The 21782-nt window shown below is 35.9% G+C and overlaps 3 protein-coding genes and 1 non-coding gene across 4 annotated transcripts; 2 read left to right on the top strand and 2 right to left on the bottom strand.

Moving 5' to 3' along the window:
- Positions 1 to 428: 428 nt before the first annotated feature.
- On the bottom strand, positions 429 to 950 carry LOC145575436 (uncharacterized). Its single transcript, XM_081633307.1, has one exon. It carries the CDS (start codon positions 948 to 950, stop codon positions 429 to 431), a length of 522 nt encoding a protein of 173 aa, XP_081489433.1.
- Positions 951 to 5143: 4193 nt separating this feature from the next.
- On the top strand, positions 5144 to 6697 carry LOC145575435 (uncharacterized). The gene has a single exon (XM_081633306.1). The coding sequence runs from the start codon at positions 5144 to 5146 to the stop codon at positions 6695 to 6697; it is 1554 nt and encodes a 517-aa protein (XP_081489432.1).
- A 6342-nt stretch (positions 6698 to 13039) lies between these two features.
- Positions 13040 to 13645, bottom strand: LOC145575434 (uncharacterized). Its single transcript, XM_081633305.1, has one exon. The coding sequence runs from the start codon at positions 13643 to 13645 to the stop codon at positions 13040 to 13042; it is 606 nt and encodes a 201-aa protein (XP_081489431.1).
- A 1122-nt stretch (positions 13646 to 14767) lies between these two features.
- Positions 14768 to 14872, top strand: LOC145577319 (small nucleolar RNA R71). The gene has a single exon (XR_014098764.1). It is a non-coding gene; the product is annotated as a small nucleolar RNA R71 (small nucleolar RNA).
- Positions 14873 to 21782: the final 6910 nt, after the last annotated feature.

Raw genomic sequence — 21782 nt, 5'->3', positions numbered from 1 at the left:
AACTCGATTTTTTTTTTGCTGAAAATCGTAGGGAGCGGGCGCTCCTCAGATAAGGAGTGGCCGCTCCTCCTGATACGGAGCGGGCGCTCCTTCAGAGTGGAGCGGCCGCTCCAGTGGTCTGTCGAATATGTGAAAAAAATTACGTGATGGAGCGGGCGCTCCAGCACTGAGCGGGTGCTCCTCTCCTTTGGAGCAGCCGCTCCTCTAGGCTGTTTTAAGGAGTAAAATTTGATCCTTTTTCTTCACTTAGCCACATTTCTAAATTCAATTTCCACCCTACAAAAGCAAACAACACAAAATTCATATATTCAAATTCCAAAATTAATCCAAACCATTAAAACACAAAATTAAAAGGAAAAGAAACTCGGGTTGCCTCCCGAGAAGCTCTTCTTTATGAGGTCACTAGCTTGACCATGATAAAAGTTTCATCAAGGAGGGGGCTTGGGATCCAAAGGATCAAGACTTAAACATTCAATGAGACTAACTTCTTCCTTGCTAAAATAGTGCTTCAATCGATGCCCATTAACCATAAACTTGTTTCCGTTCGCATCTAACTCAAAAGAACCATAAGGAGTAGTATTTGATATCACAAAAGGCCCCGACCATTTGGACTTGAGTTTTCCCGGAAACAAACGAAGCCTTGAGTTGAAAAGCAACACCTTATCTGCAACCTTAAAGCTCTTGTTTCTTATATGTTGGTCGTGCCACTTTTTGGTTTTCTCCTTGTAAAGCCTTGAGTTTTCATATGCGTCATATCTAAGCTCCTCAAGTTCATTGAGCTTGAGCAATCTCTTTTCTCCGGCCAACGACATATCCATGTTTAGCTCCTTAATAGCCCACCAAGCTTTATATTCCGATTCCACCGCCAAATGACAAGGCTTCCCATAGACTAACCGATAAGGGGTCGTACCAATAGGAGTCTTGTATGCCGTTCTAAGATCCCATAGCATGTCATCGAGTTTGAGCGACCAATCTTTCCTCTATTTATTTACCATCCTTTCAAGGAGGTTCTTGATTTCTCGATTCGACACCTCCACTTGCCCTTGATTTTGAGGATGGTAGGGAAGACCAACTTTGTAATGAACTCCATATCTCTTGAGAAGAGCTTCAAATTGCTTTTTGGAGAAATGGGAGCCTCCATCACTAATTAACACCCTTGGAACCCCAAATCAAGGAAAAATGATCTTCTTTAGAAGCTTGAGCACAACCTTGTGATCATTGGTAGGGGAAGGTATGGCTTCAACCACTTAGTCACGTAATCAACCGCTATTAAAATATACAAATTCCCACAAGAGGAAACAAAAGGCCCCATAAAGTCGACACCCCAAACATCAAAAGGCTCAACTTTCAAAATGTTTTGTTGAGGCATTTCATCTCTCTTGGTTATGCCACCACTTCTTTGAAACCTATCGCATCTCAACACAAACTAGCGAGCATCCTTATGCATCGTCGGCAACCATAAGAGGGATTGAGAAATCTTTGCCACCGTCTTTGTCAACTCCGCCATGGCCTCCACATGGCAATGAGTGGCAATGCTCAAGAATTCCTTCAATCTCATGATCCATCACACACTTACGAAAAAGGCCATCTCCACATTGTTTGAAAAGGTATGGATCATTCCAAAAGTACTTCTTCGCCTCCTTGAAAAATCGTTTCTTTTGTTGAGAAGAGAGATCCGGGGGAATGACCCCACAAGCAAGAAAATTTTCCATATCGGCATACCATGGGCTAGATGCCGAAGCCAAAGCCATAAGAGTTTCAAATCCCATTTTCTCATTGATTGACATATCTTCCTTGTTCTCAAAAGGAAGCCTAGACAAATGATCTGCCACGTAGTTCTCCGCTCCCTTTTTATCCCTCATTTCCATGTGAAAATCTTAGAGGGAGAGAACCCAACGGATAAGTCGTGGCTTTGCTTCCTTCTTGGACATGAGATATCGAATCACTATATGATCCGTGTACACAATCACCTTGGAGCAAATAAGATAGGATTAAAACTTGTCAAACGCAAACACCACCGCTAACATTTCCTTTTCCGTTGTAGTGTAATTCTTTTGAGCTTCATCAAGCGTTCTACTTGCATAGTAGATGACATATGATCTTCCTTCTTTCTTTTTCCCAAGCACAACACCTACTGCAAAGTCACTAGCATCGCACATTAGCTCAAAAGGCAAGCTCCAATCCGGAGCTTGCATAACGGGAGAGGAAATGAGAGTTTCCTTAAGCTTGTGAAACTCCTCAAGGCAAGCCTCATTGAAGCTAAAAACAACATCCTTTTTGAGTAATTCGGTCAAAGGTTTGGCGATTAATGAAAAGTATTTAATGAACCTCCGGTAAAAGCCGACATGCCAAAAAAAATCTCTTACTCCCGTGATGGAGGTGGGAGGTGGCAACTTTGCAATCACCGAAACTTTAGCCGGATTAACCTCAATGCCATTCTTTGAAACTTTATGGCCAAGGATAATGCCCTCCTCAACCATAAAATGGCATTTTTCCCAATTCAAACCCAAGCTCGTCTCTTGACACCTTTTCAAAACTTTTTCTAGATTATAGAGACAATTGTCACAAGAAGAGCCACCAACACTAAAATCATCCATGAAAACCTCAATTTCTTTTTCATGCATCTCAGAGAAAATTGAAGTCATGCATCGTTGGAAAGTTGAAGGAGCATTGCATAACCCGAAAGGCATTCTTCGGTATGCAAATGTTCCATATGGACATGTGAAAGTAGTTTTCTCTTGGTCACTTGGATGGATAGGGATTTGGAAAAATCCGGAGTACCCATCCAAGAAGCAAAAGAGAAACATGGTGAGAAAGTCTTTCCAACATTTGGTCCATGAATGGGAGAGGAAAATGATCTTACTTTGTATTTTTGTTCAATCTCCTATAATCACACTACTACAAAACCCATGTAATCTCGACACTGTAGCCTCGACACTATGGAATACCGTCAATGCGGAAATACAAATCCCGGTTCACCTCGACGCTTTTTAGTGTCATAAGCTTTTGCTAACTACTAAAAGCGTCGAGGTATCACATACTTCCCTTGTGGTAAAATAAGCCCAATAGTTCCAAGCCCGCCAATGAAAATTTGGGAAAAGTTAAACGCGCTTAATTGAAAATTAAAAATAAAAAAAAGATTGAAGGCCTCACGCACTCATCAGTACTACTACTCTTTTCAATCATCAGTTACCTTCTCCACTAAAACCCTAACTTTTTCCCTCTTTTGATTTTATATTTCAATCCTCCAAAATCTAAGAATAATCATTGCTCATCATCTTGTTTTGCCGACTGCATATCTTTGAAAGGTAATTGTTTTCTATTTAATTTTCTTCGATTGTTTTTTTTTTCTTCGATTTGTGTAGATTGATTTTAGGGTTTTAATTATGATTACTGTTACGAAAATTATTGTCAAAGATGAGTTTAAATGTTGATAAAATCACCAATTACATTTACAAATTAGTTAAACGTTTAGATTTGTTCCCTCCCTTGAATTTTTCAGTTTTTTTTCTTCTTAATTTTCCCTGAAATTATGAATTGTCTGTTTAATTTGCGAATTGACGAAATTTTAAAGTATATATTCAGAAATTACAGTTTTAAAATTGCTGCCTTATGAGATTTTTACTTTTTTTTTTCTTAATCACATCTAAATTATGAGTTTTTGGATTATACTGAGGGTGTGATGTTATGGATAGTAGTTTGAGGAGTTTTGCAGTTTGCTTGTTTGGGATTGGGGGATGTTTTGGGCTATGGAGTAGTTTTTTTGTCGTTTTTGACTCAATTCAAGCTCAAGTAATAGATAATTTGTAGAGAATAACCCACCTTAAACATAAATAAAGTAGAAAAGGTCATACTTTGCAATTATATGGCCTTGAAAGGTATTTCGTTTTTGTTTCCTCAATTGAGAAAACTAGAAAAGTATCATATATAGTAAATTATACAGAGTTTAGAACCAACAGTTAAAAGATGAATGATAATGGCTACTTTAGTGTGATTGATTAAAGCTAAATAGCTGAAGTTATATGGTGTTGCTGTCACATGAACCACTGAGGGATAAAGTAATTTAGTCAGGAAAATGCTAGAAATATTTGAGCTTAGTAAAAAGTGATAATTTACAATGACTCAAAACTGAAGGAATTTACGACAAGCACAAGTAATAGAGTTTATGTAGAGCTTTTTTTTAAGTATTTTTTTCTTAATCACATCTAAATTATGAGTTTCTAGAAAACGATGCATGAAAAAGAAATAGGATTTGTTAGATTCTTTAATTAAGTAAATGGGTATGTAGGAGGAGTAGTTAGATTCTTTAATTTAGATGATGGGTTGTGCAGGGAGTACGACGTACTAGACTATAAAATAGGATTTGTTAGATTCTGCTAATTGTGCTATATTGGTTTATATCGTATATTTCCATTATTACATCTTTTACTCTTTAAATGTAATACTAAGTGAATTCGGCTATTGGATGCAAATTGAATGGGACAACGAACAATAAGATAATCTAGATAACAAGTAGGAGTAGGCTTGAATCACAGTTGCACTCCTCCAACCAATCCAGGTAACTACTAGTACCCTTCAAGGCTATAACTACAATTAATTTGTCTAAGAATGCATGATAGAGTAGTTTGATTGCATATTGCTTTCTCATGATTTTACAATTATCATGTTTATTCATTATTATTTTTGGTTTTTTTTATTTAATGATTAGTTTCTGCCATAGTAAAAAATATATGCTTCTAGGCTTGATTGTGAACTACTTTTGATTGAGTTATTTTTTTTGTTTTTTTTGGGTGATTAAGTCATAAGTAGTTGAGAGGTTATGTTAAATTTTCCTTCTATTTATCGTCATTATTGATACTTAGCTTATACAAAATTTTAAGTGAGTTCTTGATGTTGTTCCATTTAAATTGATTCCTCTTCTTATATTGTGCTTAGAATGATAAATTAACAATAATTTAAGCATGTTATAGCAATAATTGATGCATAAATGTAATACTTTTACATGGCTTATGACTAAATAAATATCATGCTTTAGGTGAGATGTTGAACATGAATATTAATTTATATCGCTCTTGTATTGATTTAAGTCCTTTTTAATTTAAAAAATAAATAGAATAAGTTATTTTATTTTTTTGTAGAAATAATGGATACCAGTTGGATTGATTTATGCACTGGTGAACCTGCTTATTACAAAGGTTGCATGAATTTTATTGAACTTGCTAAGAAGACTGTTATAGAGGGGAAAACTCGATGCCCATGTAATAAATGCAAAGTGAATGAATGGTTACCCATAGAAAAAGTAGGAGGACATATTTTATGTAATGGCTTTTTTAAGAAGTATAGGAATTGGGTTTTTCATTCTAGAGTTGATGACGGGACCAATACCTTAGAAAACCCCATTAATGAAAAGGTAATAGGTCGAGATGATATAGGTGGTTTGTTAACAGAAGCCTTTAGGGTGGTCATTCCAGACTCTCATGTTGAATCCCAAAACATGCACAATGAAGGGTGTTCATCTGATATGCACGAAGTGGGAGATTCATATGATATGCACAAAGAGTTTGATTTTTTTTATGATGTAGGAAGTGTACATCCATCTACTAACTCTAATGAAGAAGATGTCAAGTATAAAAGACTATTGGAAGCTTCTTATGAGGGTTTGTATGAGGGGTGTACTACTTTCTCAAAGTTATCATTTCTGTTGCACTTGTTTCATCTTAAATGTATGTTCCATTGGTCCGCTGAGTCATTCACTAAATTGATTGAACTTTTAGTAGATGCATTTCCTCAAATCAATGAGTTTCCATCGTCTTACTATGAGTGCATGAAAATAATTAAGGACTTGGGATTAGGGTATGAGAAAATTGATGCATGTCCAAATGATTGCATGTTGTATTGGGGAGAATTTGCAGAAAAAAATGAGTGTCATGTTTGTCATACGTCATGGTGGAAATCTGTGAAAGGGAAGGAAGGTGATGCAAGTGAGAAAGGTAAACAATCGTGTAAAAAAGGTGAGTCGGCTAAAGTAATGCGATATTTTCCTCTTATTCCTAGATTAAAAAGACTTTATATGTCATCTAAAACAGCCAAGGATATGAGATGGCATTTCGGTCGCAAGGATGATAAGGTTCTAAGACACCCGGCAGATGGTGAGGCTTGGAAAAAATTTGACGAGAGATATCAAGAATTTGCCGCTGATCCTCGTAGTGTAAGGTTTGGTTTAGCAAGTGATGGTTTCAATCCGTATCGTCTTATGAGTACTAATTATAGTACATGGCCTGTGGTTTTAATTCCTTATAATTTGCCACCATGGCTTTGTATGAAGCCATCATCATTCATTTTGTCTTTGATTATTCCCGGTAAATATAGTCCGGGGATTGATATTGATGTGTATTTGCAGCCATTAATCCATGAGTTAAAATTGTTATGGGATGGTGTTGATGCTTTTGATGCTTATAGTGGAAAAAATTTTAAAATGCGAGCAGCCTTACACTCCACTATAAATGACTTTCCAGCATATGCTATGTTGTCTGGTTGGAGTACAAGAGGTTATAAAGCTTGCCCTTCATGCGCCCATTCCACTTACTCATATAATTTTGGTGGTAAAATTTGCTACCCTGGGCATCGAAAATGGTTTCCACTTGATCATCCTTATCGTTCTCAAGCCCATTTATTTGATGGGAGTAAAGAATTTTAAGCAACATCTATTTATATAATTCGGGCTGTCGTGTGGTTGGAAAAATGGAAAACTTTCGCCTGGATGATAAAAGTTTAAAACAAGCTCATCGCTATGTTTTGCTTCATTCTGATGAGATGAAACCAATTCTTGAGTAAGTATTATTGCAATAAGTTAAAAACTTAGTGTTTATTAACTATTATTTTGTTAGTTAACTTACTTTTTTCTATGTCTAAAGTGATTTCATTGACCAAAAAAGACAAGAGAATCAAATCCAAGTGAACGAAATCATTGAAAATGGGTGGATAATCAATGAATTTTCTGAGTGGTTACGAAATCAGGTTACTAGCTATCAAAGATAATTTTCACTTTATTATTTTTTTCACATATGAAGTCCAAATTAGGTTTAACTTAAGTTTTCTTTTATTTACTTAGGTCCACAACATAGATGATAGTACAACAGAAGGGAAGTTGAGAAAAGCCTTGGCTGGTGGTTTAAGTCATCGTTGTAAAATGATAAAAAGTGTTATCATCAATGGTTATAAATTTGACATTGTGGATCGTGAACGATATCGAAAGACACAAAATTCTGGCATTATGTTAGAGGCAGAAGGCCAAGAGTATTATGGAAGACTCAAAGCGATACTTGAATTAGATTATTATGGTTCTCACAAGGTTATAATGTTTCGTTGTGATTGGGTTGATATAACAAAGGGTTTGAAAAGAAACCATAATGGGAATGTTTGCGTAAATTTCTCTAAACTGATGCAAACGGGTCGAAGTTTGCACGATGATCCATTTATTTTCTCATCTCAAGCAAAACAAGTGTTTTATATCGAGGATGAGATAAATAAAGGATGGTTACATGCTGTTAAGACTAAGCCAAGGGATTTGTTTGATATGGGCGACGATGAGAATTAGTTTATTTTTTTCCGTTTAACATTTTATGCATTGTTTTTCCTGTTTTAAACATTGTATGAATGTTGAAAGTATGAATAATATTTTCTTCTTTAATATGAATCAGTTCTGATTATATTTATACTTGAGCAATGATCATTTGTCATTATTTTATTAACATACTTTACCAAACATTTAAATTTTCTCTTTTTCTTTTGCATTTATTTATGCGATTGCCAGGATACGAGTTGTTGCAAATTGATCAAAACATCACCGGATCTTGTTGATTGCCTAGTCAGAGGTATTGTTAGAAACATTATAGTGTTAATTTCTCATATATTAAACTACAGTAGATAGTATCATTACTCTTGTCTTACGATTTGTATGTTATTGTATGCCAAGTTGTGTCATTTGTTTTATGTCATTCATTCTTTGGGTTTTTCTGATGTTAGATATGAAATGCTGGTGCAATTTACAGGTTCTGCAATTACCTTCGTCAACATGAGTTATCGTAGCAAACGAACTAGGCCAGCATCCATAAATTCAGCTACAAATGCATCTGATGCTATACAAAATAAGGCTCCAAAATTGCTTTCGTCACAATCATCACAACCAGTAAATAAGGAGCCTAAACATACACTGCCTTCTTCCTTAGTCCAAAATTCACCAGGAGATAATGGTAGATGGGGACCATTTACCCCTCCAAACATCATCAACACTCAAGACCTCCCTTCATCTTCTACTACCGACACAAGTGTACAACCTCCGCCCAAAAAAAGCAATCCTATATGGAAGAAACCACTCAATGTACCAAATCGTTCAAACATCACCAACACTCAAGGCCCTTCTTCATCGGTTACTACTACACAACCCATGCCACAAAAAGGCAATCTTATTTGGAAAAAGCAACACAATGTAACAAATTCTCCAAGCATCAATAACAAACAAGACCTCCCTTCATCTTCTGCTACCAACACAAGGGCACAACCTCCACCTCAAAAAAGCAATCCTATATTGAAAAAACCACCTTTGTACCCTTCTAATACCGTTAATAGTCATCAACCATTAGAAGAGATGCAAGATATTCCTACAAAAACCTGACCCTCAACAAATAAGGGTAGAGATAAGGAGACATGTGATGATACACGAAAGGAGAAATCCAAATTATTCAAGCATCGTCGTCGCGCAATGCTTCCCGAATGGCTTTGTACAATTGAGTATGATGAGAAAGAGGAGGTTCTAACTATTGGTACATTCCTTTCTTCTTTGTTATGTATAGAAATGTTATGTATTGAGCAAGAAATAAATTAGTAAAATTTAGACATGTTTAAGCTAGCAAATAGGCAGCCAGATATATGATATGGTAGCCCAATGCTTACACATATGTATATATGTCTGTCCAGCAGCCCCAACTTTAGCAGGTTGTGACATTTGCCATCTTGCACTTATTTTAGATCATATCTTCATTGTATGTCCATGTGTTGCTTCGTAATTAAATTTTAAAAATGTTATAAATAAATTAATAAGTAATGAATGAGCTGACTATGAAAGTGAAACCATGTCTGTGAAAATATTGAGAAAAATGTTACAAGTTACCGTGTAAGAGAGTTGATCCTATTTTTCATTAACAATTTTACTGATTGTTAATGAACAGCTAACCGTCAGAGAATTAAATTCAGCCAATTTTCAGTATTTAATTTACTTACTATGTTAGATAATTCATTTTATTTTCAGTGTTGTACTGTAATTTTATTTAATTTGTCAGAGACAATTAATTTTCTTATATTTTCAATCATGTTTCTGTATTTAATATTCCTTTTCCACAGATGCTGAAGGTAAGAAACGACTAGTTAGTGGTCCTATTCCGCTACTTGAGGTCTGGAATAACAATGGAGTTAAATACGTTGTGCACTTTAATGACTTGTGCCAACCGATTCGTAAAGGTGGGCATATATTGGTCCAATTCCTTGGTAGCATTGCAAAGGAAGAGCATTATTGCCCACTTTCAGATAAGACTTGGCATAACTTAGACCAATCTTTTAAGGGTGACATCAGTAAAGCAATACGGGTATGTTTTTCTTCTATCAATTCGCCAAAGTTTAGTTAACTATTATTATTAGTTACTCATGGTTCCGTTTTTTTTAAAGGATCGCTTTGTGATTCCCAATGAGGAGAAGTATTACACCCAAGCTCTCCAACGTGTTGACAAAGCATGGAGGCAGTACAAACATGATCTCAAGAAACGATACTTCAAACCCAGTGAGAAAACAATAAGAGAAATTTGTGATAATCCCCCAAATGGAGTTAGCAAAAATAATTGGGTCAATTTGGTGAACTATTGGAATTCAGATAAAGGGAAAGTAAGTTTCAATTATAAAAACATAGCTATCACAACAAAATCATATGTTTTGGTTCAATATTTTTTATTATAAATATAAAAAAGTCTTACAAATCATTGCAGGAATTAGCTGAGATTGGTAAAGAGGCACGAGCACAACTGAACCAAATTCATAATTCTGGTGGTACAAGCTTTGCGAATAGACGTGCTGATTATGTATGATAAAATTAACCCATTAAAGTCAAGATAGTGTATAGTGATGCATATAGTAATTGTGATTGGCATATATGTACAACAATATCACGATTAACTTTATTTCTTGATGCATTATAAATAGGAGGATGAGCATGGAGAAGAAATGATCCTATATGAACTTTGGAAAAAATGTTATCAAAGGAAGGATGGAACCTTCTATGAAGGAACTAATACAGAAGACTTTTTGGTATTAATTTTACCTGGTTGTTAGCTTATAGTTTTAGATAATTTTACTATTAACATATTTTTTTAAATATGCTATGCAGGAAGATGTTAAGGCAAAGGCTGAGAGCTTAAAGCTTGCTGATCCTTCAGGTTCTAAGTCACATATAGAGATAGAGAATGAAGCTTTTGAGGCCACGATGTATGGTGGACAAATTCCAGAAAAACCAACAGGTTATGGCTTTGGAATTCGAAAAGGAGATATTTATGGGGTACGTGGTGCACTCAGAAAAGAAGGGATTGGCAAAGGAACAAGAGTGGTGGAAATGGAAAACATGACAGTGGAGGTATCAAGTTTGAAGGAAGAAAACAAGGAACTTCATAAACAAAATGAAGAGATAAAAGGAAAGTGTGATGAGAATACAAAGCTACTTAGGACAATGACATCACTCTTTTCTCAAGTTTTAAAATCATTTCGCACTGGTGAAGGCTCGACACAACTTTTAGATGTTGCACAGTTAGCCTTGCATATGGCTAACCCTCAGGTAATGTAATTAATTTATTCCTCTGTTTACTGCACTATTGATTTCAGTTCACCTAGTGTTATCAAAATATCAAGACAACTTGCTTACTACAACAACACTTCATTTTAACTGAGTGTAGGTCTGTGCAAAATTTGTTGAGTACAATAGCACTTTATATTCTATTATTTAATTGTGTATCTTAGTTGAACCAAATAAAAAAATTTAAGTTACATATGCTTTTTTTATGTGGTGTATACATTTGAAAAAATTTAAGATGAACTTGTTAAGTGTTGAGCCTGATGGGTTTGATTGAGAATTTGCACGCAGTTTAAAATGACTCGTTATTGTCCCAGAGTGTGTCTAGAAATTGTACCCACTCTTTTAAGCTTCTTTATTGTGTGCAGCTGGTTGTTTTACCTTTACTGTCTAGTGTGAACTCCTAACTATTACGCCCTTTATTTCGTCAGTTTCTTGAATGTTAGTACTCTGAAAGAGAATCCATGTCCTCTATCAAATCACTGAGATGTGACTTTATAGCATGTAATTTGAAAGATTATCTGTTATTTCATAGCTACATTCTAATCTTGCTATGAGAGTGTGTCAGGGCTATTGTTATTTTAGGCTTATGAGAGTGTCAGGGCTATTGTTATGTGTAATTTGTACTATGTACTGTATGTCTTAGCCCCTTTAAATTTTTTTTCTCTGAATAATTTGTACTATTATTTTATATGTATTAATTAGTTTGGTAGTATGTTTGTTATGTATAGAAAATTACTTACATTCTCTTAATATCAATTTCAGGTGTCTGATGGCTCTATAAACCATGGAGGCGGAAGATATGAATCAAGGGATGCTTAGCTCGTTTAACCATTGACTCAGATTAAGAAACTAGTAATTATATTAATTAGCTAGATTAGAATGGTTTTGGAGATGACAATTTAGAATCAACAGGTTGAAGATCGTATATTTTAGCTTTGAGGTTGTCTTTTGGATTCTGATATTAGCTAAGAATAAATATGTAGCAGTTCAAACATATTATTAGATAAGCTTTACTTTACTTTAGATATGTTATGGTACGGTGTATTATTTTAAACAATATATTTTGAACGTATTAATATTAGTATGTTACCTAGCCTCTTATTATGTGTATTATTTATTTCAAATTGCAAATTTAAATTGGTATATATATATATATATATATATATATATATATATATATATATATATATATATATATATATATATATATATATATATATATATATATATATATATATATATGAGAAAAGAGGGAAACGCAAATTTTCGACACTTTTTAACGTGCACCTAATATCCCGCCAAAACTTGTTATGAGCCGCGAAAATAAAATAGCCTACATTAAACAGCGTCGACAAACTAATATTTCGGCAGTTAAAAGCGTCGCGAATATCGACGCTTTAAAGCATCAAATAAATATTTAGACGGTAAATAGTGTCGACATTATTGACGCCTTAAAGCGTCGAGAATTAGGGAAAAAAGCGTCGAGTTTAAGCGGGTTTTGTAGTAGTGTCAATACACATCCTCCACCCGGTCACCGTCCGGGTGGAGATTTCCTCTCCTCCTTCATTTTTGACGATGGTCATTCCACCTTTTTTTGGAACTACATGAATCGGGCTAACCCATTTGCTATTAGAGATAGCATAAATGATGCCCGCTTCACGTAGTTTCAAAATCTCTTTCTTGACAACCTCTTGGAGGTTGGGGTTCAACCCCTTTGAGGTTCAATGGAGGTGGATTGATCATCCTCAAGATGAATACGATGCATGCACAAAGAAGGGATAATACCCTTGATATCATCAATGCTATACCCTATCACATCTTTATATTTTCTCAAAACATCAAGCAATTTTTCCAAATAAAGTCCCTCAAGGTTAGCATTAACGATAATTGGGTATTTTCCCTCATTGTCAAGAAAAGCATATTTTAAAGAAGGGGGAAGGGGTTTGAGTTATACCTTGGGAGGAGGTGTATAACTCTCCTCCATTTTCTCCTCTTCCCGTTCAACCTCATCCACCTTCAAGGTTTCCTCCAAAGCCATAATGAACTCTCTTGCCTTTTGTGAATGAAACTCTTTCTTGCAAGTAAGAGCTTCGATCATCGGATCTTGTGGCCTAATCACTACCCTCCCTAAACGATCCAACTCCTCATTTACAACATCGACTCGGTATCATTTCTCAACCAGGGGGTCTTGAGCAACTTGGAGAACTCAAATACAATCTTCTCATCGGCCACCTCACATGTAATGGTGTTATTCTTGCAGTTGATGACCGCCCCCAAGGTTTTAAGAGCTTCATGACCCAAGATCAAAGGAGTATCAACATCTTCCTCCATATCCATCACTACAAAATCACATGGCACATAGATATGCCCAACTTGGATAGGAACATCTTCAACTTCACCACAAGGAAGCTTGACCGAGCGGTCGGCTAGTTGAATTGTTTTTCTTGTGGGGATCATTTCAATATTGAGCTTTTGTGCAATGGAGAGGGGAATTAAGCTAACATTTCCTCCTAGACCCGCCAAGGCACCCTTAGGTTCCATGTTACCGATCTTAACCGGTAAAGTAAAGCTTCCTAGGTCCTTCTCTTTCTTTGGGATCTTGTGTTGAACGAGTGAACTAACTTGATGAGGGAGGGTAATGAGCTCGTCATTGAGCTTCCTATTGTTGGTTAAGATATGCTTGAGAAATTTGGAGTAGGAAGGCATTTGGGTAACAACCTCGATGAAAGGAAGACTTATGTGTAAGTTCTTCATTACACTAAGGAATTTTGCGAATTAATCATTCTACTTTCTCTCCGCAAGCCTCCAAGGAAAAGGAACCGGCTCATCTAGATTCCTAGTCTCACTAGGAATTGAGGTTATTTTCTCATCATTGTGCTTCTTCATCTCTACATTCTCTTCTTTCCCAACGCCTTTGTCTTCTTCAACTCTCTTATCCACCCTCACACTTTCTTCTTCGTCCCCCTCTTTAGGCCCTTCATAGGATGTGCCCGATCTCAATGTAGTTGCCTTACAAGAATCGGGTTTCAAGTTGTGAGAGGGGTTAGGTTGTGGTTGCCCGGGTAGGGTAGTAGGTAAATTGAGAGGTACTTTCTCGGCCAATTGAGCTAATTGGGAATCAACCATCTTGTTGTGAGCTTTGACTTCTTGCCTTTGTTGATGAGTGGCTTGGAGTTGTTGATTCATAACTTGGAGTTGTTGGAGAATTTGGGTTTGTGTGGACTCGGATTTAGATGCTTGATCTTGACTCCTTTGAGACCCTTGATTTTGATTGTTGTATTGGTTTTGGTTGTTCTATTGGTTGTTTCTTGGGTAGTTACCCCTGGGGTTTTGGTTTTGAGGTGGAGGTGGGTTTTGATATTGAGGGTTGGAATTGTATGATGGTTGAGCTTGTTGCCCCCATTGTTGAGGTTGAGGTGCAAATCCGGGTGGTGGTTGTCTCCAAGCTACTCCTCCACCATTTCCCCTAAATCCATCTTGCCTTGTGTTGTAAGCCACAACATGTTCAGGGCTCAAGCCTCCACAATAAGATGTATCATGGTTTGTACCACAACAATTTTGACATGAGAAGGAATTGACTTCAGAGGAGCTTGCCCCACTATTAACACTTATGTTCAACTTTGCAAGCCCCTTGGTCAAAAGATCTATTAATTATTGCAATTGATCAACCTTCTCAATTTCATACATCCCACTTTTCTTCGGTGTAGTCCTCCTTCTACCACCCCAAGAGTAGTTCTTCGCCACTTCTTTGATCGTTGCCTCAACTTGGTTTTGGGAGATCTTGATCAATTGTCCACCCGCCCCCCGCATCCAAGTTAGCTCTAGACATGGGTTCCAATCCATCATAGAAGAATCGCATGAGCAAGCTTTGATTGTATTCATGGTGAGGACATGCTTGTACCAACTCCTTAAATCTCTCCCAAGCTTCACTAAGACTCTCATCTATTTCTTATTCAAACGATGCAATCTTACTTCTCATCTCGGCGGTCTTTTCCTCGGAAATGAACCTCTTCCAAATGCCTTGACTATCTCTCTCCATGTTGTGAGAGAATTTGGCCTCACTTGCTTGAGCCACTTCTTAGCTCTACCCGAAAGAGATTGGCGAAATAGATGCATTCGGATGTACTCTTGAGAAACTTGATTGGTTTCAATCATGTCACATAGCTCGAGAAATCTATCAAAGTGCTCAATGGGATCTTCACTTGGTGATCCCGAAAATTGCTCCCCTTGTACCATCCTTGTGTATTGGGGATGGATGGTAAAGTTGTTATCCGCGACGGGGAGCAAAATACCTCCCGTGAGCTCGTAATCCTCTCCGGATTCCCAAACTCACGAAACAAAACTTCATCCTCTTCTCCCGCCATTGACTCACTTTGAGCACTTGAAGAACAAGAATCACTCCCACTATCCAATATAGTACCAAGACCTCTTCCCTCTTCTCGATAAAGCCTACGGACATGTCTCAAAGTTCGGTCGATCTCGTGGCCAATGTTATGTGTGGGCGGACCTTGAGATCTCCTAAGAATCAACAAAAGCTAAGCGAGCAATTAGCAATGAAAAGTAGGATAAAGCAAGCAAAACAATAAGAAAAGCGAATAAATGACTCTAACAATAGCAAAAATACATGCAAAACAAGCCGCTTCCCCGACAACGGCGCCTAAATTTAATCGTTGGTTAGTAGGTCGTTGGGACTACTAACCCTAACCAAATTAGAAATATATAAACACTTTACTACCCTAATACAAATATAGGAGTAAGCAAAGGATCGAACCCAAAGGAAGCACACGAGTTTATACACCAAATTCACTAATGCAAGAGTAAATGAGAGAATATTTTTGTTGGTTTTCTTGATTAAGTAAAGTAAAGTAATTAAGAAAGGAAGATAAAAAGGATAAACCAAGGATAAACAAATTCTATGGGTATAGGGGTGTCAAACATGATCAAACATAGATGAACAACGATGATTATCATGAATAGCATGCCATAGAATGCTAAGTTCTACTCAAACAACTCACTTTCATGCAACTGCTTAAGCAAATCAATAAACTAAGTCTTGTTCTAATCGAATCATTTTCATGTATCCAATTAGTCACTAATCATAGCAAGAGATTAAGAGTGCACAATACATAAAACTCTACTTAGACAATTCATTTTCATACAATCATCAAAGTAAAGGTGATCTTAGTCTAATCTAAATCATTCTCATGCATATAGATTAGGGAACATCAAATAATGTGCTACTAATAATCTCAAGCTATCAAAAATCATATCTTTCATCAATTTATAGCATGATTTCAATCAATTCGTCATCAATCATTAACATTAACACATGTTTTCCACCTCCTCCCCCTAGCTAAAAACTTAGCCTAGGAAAGAGAAACTAACCATTATAGCAAAACCAAATAAGGATTCAATAAACACAAAACTAAACATGATTGAAAACTAATCAAAACAATACCAACAAGTTCAACTAAAGAGATAGATAAAATAAGCAATAGCAAAGCAAATAAACCAAACTAAAAGAAAGGATAAGTGATTACTAAAGAGGAACTTGATTAAAGATGAAAGCTTGAAACTCTTGCATTGAAATAACCTTGAAAAAAAATCTTGAATACAATGAAGAATAAGCTACTTTCTCTCTCTAGATTTGGGTTAAAATCTGAATAATCCTCTCATTACATCCATAAAGGTCTTTATACCCCCCTCATTCCCCTAAATTAAGTCTAGAAAAAGAATAAAAGAGTACGAAATACCCAGTGGAGCAGCCGCTCCATCGGGGGGGAGCGAGCGCTCTACAGGGTCAAAACATAATCAACGACCCAAGGGAGCGGGCGCTCACCCTGATAAGAGCGGGCACTCCTACATATGAGAGCCGCTGCTCCATCAGTCGAGGCCTACAGACGTTATGGGGCATAGGGGTTACTTCTCGTACAAAACTTAACCGGATTTTCGAAGGACGCGACCCCCACCCACGGGTGGAGCACAGATAAGCGGAGGGTAAACCACCGTCTCTGAGGCCCCCGACTGATCCGAAGCTTCAATGTTTCTTCATTCTTGACTCTACATCTGTTCCAAGGCATTCCAAAACATTCCAAAGAATAAGCGAAGTCTCAGGAAAGGTTATGTACGCCTTTCATTCAACTTACTCAAATACTCATACACAACATAAGCAAAGAAACGGAGGAAAAAGATAAAGAAAGAAGAAAAAGGGACGAAACACTAGGAAAGACAAAACATCACAAAAACGAAGATAAAACGCTTTGAAAAGGCTCAAACAAGCGCAAATGAGGGGAGAATTCTTAGTGAAAAAAGGATAAAAGAGTGGCATAAGTGCCACTCATCACACATGACACATGGATGCACGTCCATGTTACCATTCTCAATCCACGACGTATTTTAGCTCGTGCTTATAAATGGCTTTCTTGTTAAGGATCTTAATCCTTCCTAAGGATGTTCTTGCAACATTAATTCTCAAATTACATTTGTTTCCATGCGTCAAGAACCCATCCCTTTTACTTGTCCAAGTACTTTGGATGTTCTTGATCATTATCTAACGATCCATGACTTAGATTTATTTTGATTGGTACTTTATTCTTCTCATGCTCTAAACATGTAAATTATGTGACGACTCCATAGCATACATGATGGTTTCAATTGCAGAATTATTCTCGAATTTATTGCATTCATGTGACCTTTTAGCTCATCCAGTTTCACCGAGTCTTGCTAAATTGTTTACTATGTGATAGGGTTGAAAGTCTCTTCTAAAGTCTTTCTTGTTTGACTTTGTATTTAGCATAGCTCATACTTAGTTCAAACAGTTACTTAGTTTTATACATATGGGTTAAAATCCTTTCAAAGTCCTTTAATTCATGTTTAACACGGTAAATTCCTTTACTCGTTTAAACATTTAATTATGTCTATACAATAGATCTTTAATCCCAATATGTACTAAGTGTCTCCTTTAGCTTGGTCCATTGTCAAAAAAACTTTCATATTTAAGCATTTAGCATTTGATAGTTAATTTACAACAGAGTTCGTAAACTTCTTGTTGGACCTTACATGATTGACTCTTGCTCCCACTAAACTTCTTATCCATAAGAATTTCTATGTTTCTCCATAAGCCAATCCTTTTATTAACATTATGAGAAATACGTTCCAATTCCCTTATGCAATGTTTCCTTCAATCCTATAATGGATTTCTTGAGCTTGCCTTTAAATCTAGCATTATTTAGATTTTCGAAACCCTTAGAATATTTTCATAGTCACTTCCAAAATCCTATTTTAGGAAGGAGGTTTTGGTATCTATTTTGCCATATTTCATATGTGCAATTTTTCTAGAATAATCATGAAAAGACTTGAGCATTCCGATTGGTGAATAGGTTTTTATTAAAATCAACGCTGTGAATTTAGTTGTATCCTTTTCAACCAATCTAGCTATGTATGCATATACATTTCCACATTTGTTAGTTTTCTCCTTGAAAACTTATTTGCGATCGATGGGTCTTTCACCCTTCATGCAAATTAATCAAGTTTTAAACATTCTAGCATGGAGTCTATTTCGGATTTTATGGCCTCTAACCATTATTCGGAATTTGGATTTGTCGTAGCTAATTTACAAGACACTATTCCCTTACCATCTAATAGTAAATAGTATGCTTGTAAGTCTTAGGTTTATTTCTAACTTAATAGAAATTTATAGGATTCAATCCAAACCTTTGGTGAATTCTATACCGATACGGGGTAATTGCATCAAACACCGAGTTTCAAGGCGCTTTCAAAGCCCTTTAATTATGTTGATCTTACTCCATCACTTCTGATGTTTTGTGAGTAATGAATTCTCTTTTAAGGCACTTGTAAAGTCCTTTTGAGTATTCTTGATCAATCATTCTCATGAAGCCTTTTTGAGTCTTCCGAGATTCTCAGTTCTAGTTTGTTGCTAAGCTCGATGGTCATCGAGTTCATTTTCCTCCCACTTGTCGTTTTGGAAATGTATTACTTTCCAAAAAGACACCACTTAGAGAAACAAATACTATGTCCTCAATTGTGTTGTGGAAGTAATGCCTGTAGTCTCACTTGAATGCTTACAAAGAGACATGTATATTGTCTTTTAGTAAAATTTCGTTGTGAAACAAACAGTTAGTTCTCATTTGAGCTATCTTAGCCTTTATTGAGCCATTATGCTCCCACTGAGCTACCTAGATCCCACTGAGCCAGTGAGCTCCCACTGAGGCTAAGAGCCTTAGACATATACTTGAAAAGATGTTTAGAAGTTAATTCTATCCATAACTGAATATGGTGTCCTTTCTTAGCTTCGACATTTTGTTCAGTGTAACATTAGTCATTTGTGCAAATCTTTAAGAGTTTTATAGGAAGGGATGTGATCCATCATCGTTCGAGTCATTTTCAAATGGCATCTATGTCTCCGTGAAGACACACTATATTCTTTGTGGAGTTATTTATGAAAATTTCAATTTCATAACTTTGATATGGTCACACTTGGCTCAAGCAAATATAGCTCGATCAAAGAACAACGTTTTTAATATCTTGCCAAGTCGATTCTGTACTTCACTAAACTTTTGAGCTACTCAAGGTCAAGTTTGTTCACATTTGATGAATATAACCATATTCTTTCAAATTCTTGTGAAACATTGAAATAATTGAATTTTCTTTAGCTTTTGGAGTCAATTGTCTATGCCAAGAACAATCGCTTTTTACTTTGTCAGTTTTTAACAAGTAAGGCTTGCTTATCTTAGAATGATTCCGAATCGATCAACTATCAAGAGCCTATCTTGAATACGTTCTTGTCAATGTGACATTGCTAAAGATGTTCGAAACACAAATCATGCCTATGATTTGAACTTTGTGAGGTTTCATGTTAGGGAAATGTTTGTTTATAATCAAGCATTCTTGACTCATGGTTTAGGCATCCATTCCATTCAAATTAATTTTCAATTATCGCTTTTACTTTGAATGTGAGTCTTTTCGTGTGTAAACGGATTGTTTGCTGATTATGGAACATAATAATAACCATTATTTGTTCCAGCCTTATTTTTAAAAGGTCTTTAAATAAAGCATACGGCCTAACAACTGATGTAGCACTTCTTGCTTCATTCTAAGCTTGTAAGTCAATAACTTAGAGCTTTACTTCAATGGTTTAAGGTCACTTTTAAACTTGAACACTCAAGCAGTACCTGACACTTTTGAAGATAATGAGTTACTAAGTTAACTATAATAACATGAACTCTTTAGTAGAAATGGAATCTTTTTTCTTTTCTTTATTACTTGTTTCCTATATTTCTTATCATACGTCATCTCATAATATTTAAGAACCGTTTCTTTAAGTGTTTTGACTTTTATACTTAGTTAGGCATATTTAAGCATCCAGTGCCCCATAAAACAAAGTTAAATCTTTTCCTTTAATTCGTACTATAATTACGACATCAATGAGTTGTACTCATTAGTGTATGAAGCGAAAAGATATGTTGGTTGTCAAGATTGACAATTTGAGTTTGCAACTCAATACTTCATGTTTATCAAAACTACCTAGTTCCTAAATACATGATGTCCAACCGTCCTTACGGACATTGATTATAAAAGTCATTTACGAGAATTTTATTTTTAGAAATGTCTTTCCTTTATTTGAGAATTATTCTCAAAGATTCCCTTTATCAATCATTGAAAACAATATAATTTGATTTAGAATTCTACAAATATAAGTGGAAAGTATAACCATTTATCAAGATAATAACATAATAACTTCGAAATTTAAAGCATACATGCAAACTTTCAATCTTATTAGGCGTCTTATCCACGCATTAAATTTGTCCCCATTTGGCGAGAATAAGGCGATTCCAAGATCAAAAGAATCAATGAGTGATTAAGCATGCTTTCGCTTGTCTTAACACTTATTACTCTAAGGTAAGCAATTCTTTGCTAATGGCTCCAAGCCACTCTTGGTTTGATAAATCGTTGCATCTAATGCTCCCGTGACAATTTATCTCTTTTGCCACGACATGTTAGGACTCCATCACTCATATCGTTGAGTCTAACCAAAACAAACATGTATTATGATGTCTTGCTTTAGCAAACCCATCCACATACCTTATGTTCCTAGGAAAGTAGTGATGCCTCGCCCTCTGGCGTAGCCCATCACTATTCTCAATAGTTCGTTTAAGTGTTGTTTTGGAATGGCAAGTTTTACTCAATATTTTAGGGACCTTGGGTTTCTATGTTGGTTGATTTAAGTGAACTTAATAATCATCGCAGCATTCGAAATCCTAAACATGCATCTAACATATCATTCATATATATAAGTATAAATATATATCGAAAACATAAGAAATGATACATTTGGCAACTAGCATGACCACTTTAGTCTTCAAGGGTCTTGATTTGCAACTTCATGGCTTCATCTTCCAAGAAACTCCGTCTTCAAGACATAACAAAAATTATGCAACTACTAGTATCTACGATTAGAACTAATCTAAATATTAAGGTACAAAAATACGCAACGGTTCGTAGACTGTATTTAGATTTACAAAAATACATGATGGAACGTAGTCCATATTTTCTATCCTAATTGGGCCCCACTAGTTGCCATTTCATAAAACATGTGAAAGAATATACATTCCATTCATCCATTCACTATATGTGAATGGCCCATGCATTTTACAACGAAAAACAAGTAACAATGCATCAACACGCGTAAACTAGTAACTAACTTAGGTGGTTTATCCGATTAACGCGCCTAATTAAAACTAGTCAAAGTTGTAAACCGATTATGAGATTAAGAGCAATTAAAATAGCTCATATAAATTTAAATAATGATGCTCCCACTAAATTCCTCATCCATCTTAATTAATCCGATTAATTAAGCTGGTAAACCCAATAT

This window comes from Chenopodium album, chromosome 13 (assembly GCF_948465745.1).
Source record: "Chenopodium album chromosome 13, dcCheAlbu1.1, whole genome shotgun sequence".
Taxonomy (NCBI): Eukaryota; Viridiplantae; Streptophyta; class Magnoliopsida; order Caryophyllales; family Amaranthaceae; genus Chenopodium; species Chenopodium album.
The sequence above is the reverse complement of the archived record's forward strand: the minus strand, read 5'-3'. Positions and strand labels throughout refer to the sequence as shown.

Bases quoted from the DNA above. Each gene is read 5' to 3' on its own strand.
- LOC145575436 (XM_081633307.1), bottom strand. From the start codon at position 950: ATGCTATGGGATCTTAGAACGGCATACAAGACTCCTATTGGTACGACC.
- LOC145575435 (XM_081633306.1), top strand. From the start codon at position 5,144: ATGGATACCAGTTGGATTGATTTATGCACTGGTGAACCTGCTTATTAC.
- LOC145575434 (XM_081633305.1), bottom strand. From the start codon at position 13,645: ATGAAGAACTTACACATAAGTCTTCCTTTCATCGAGGTTGTTACCCAA.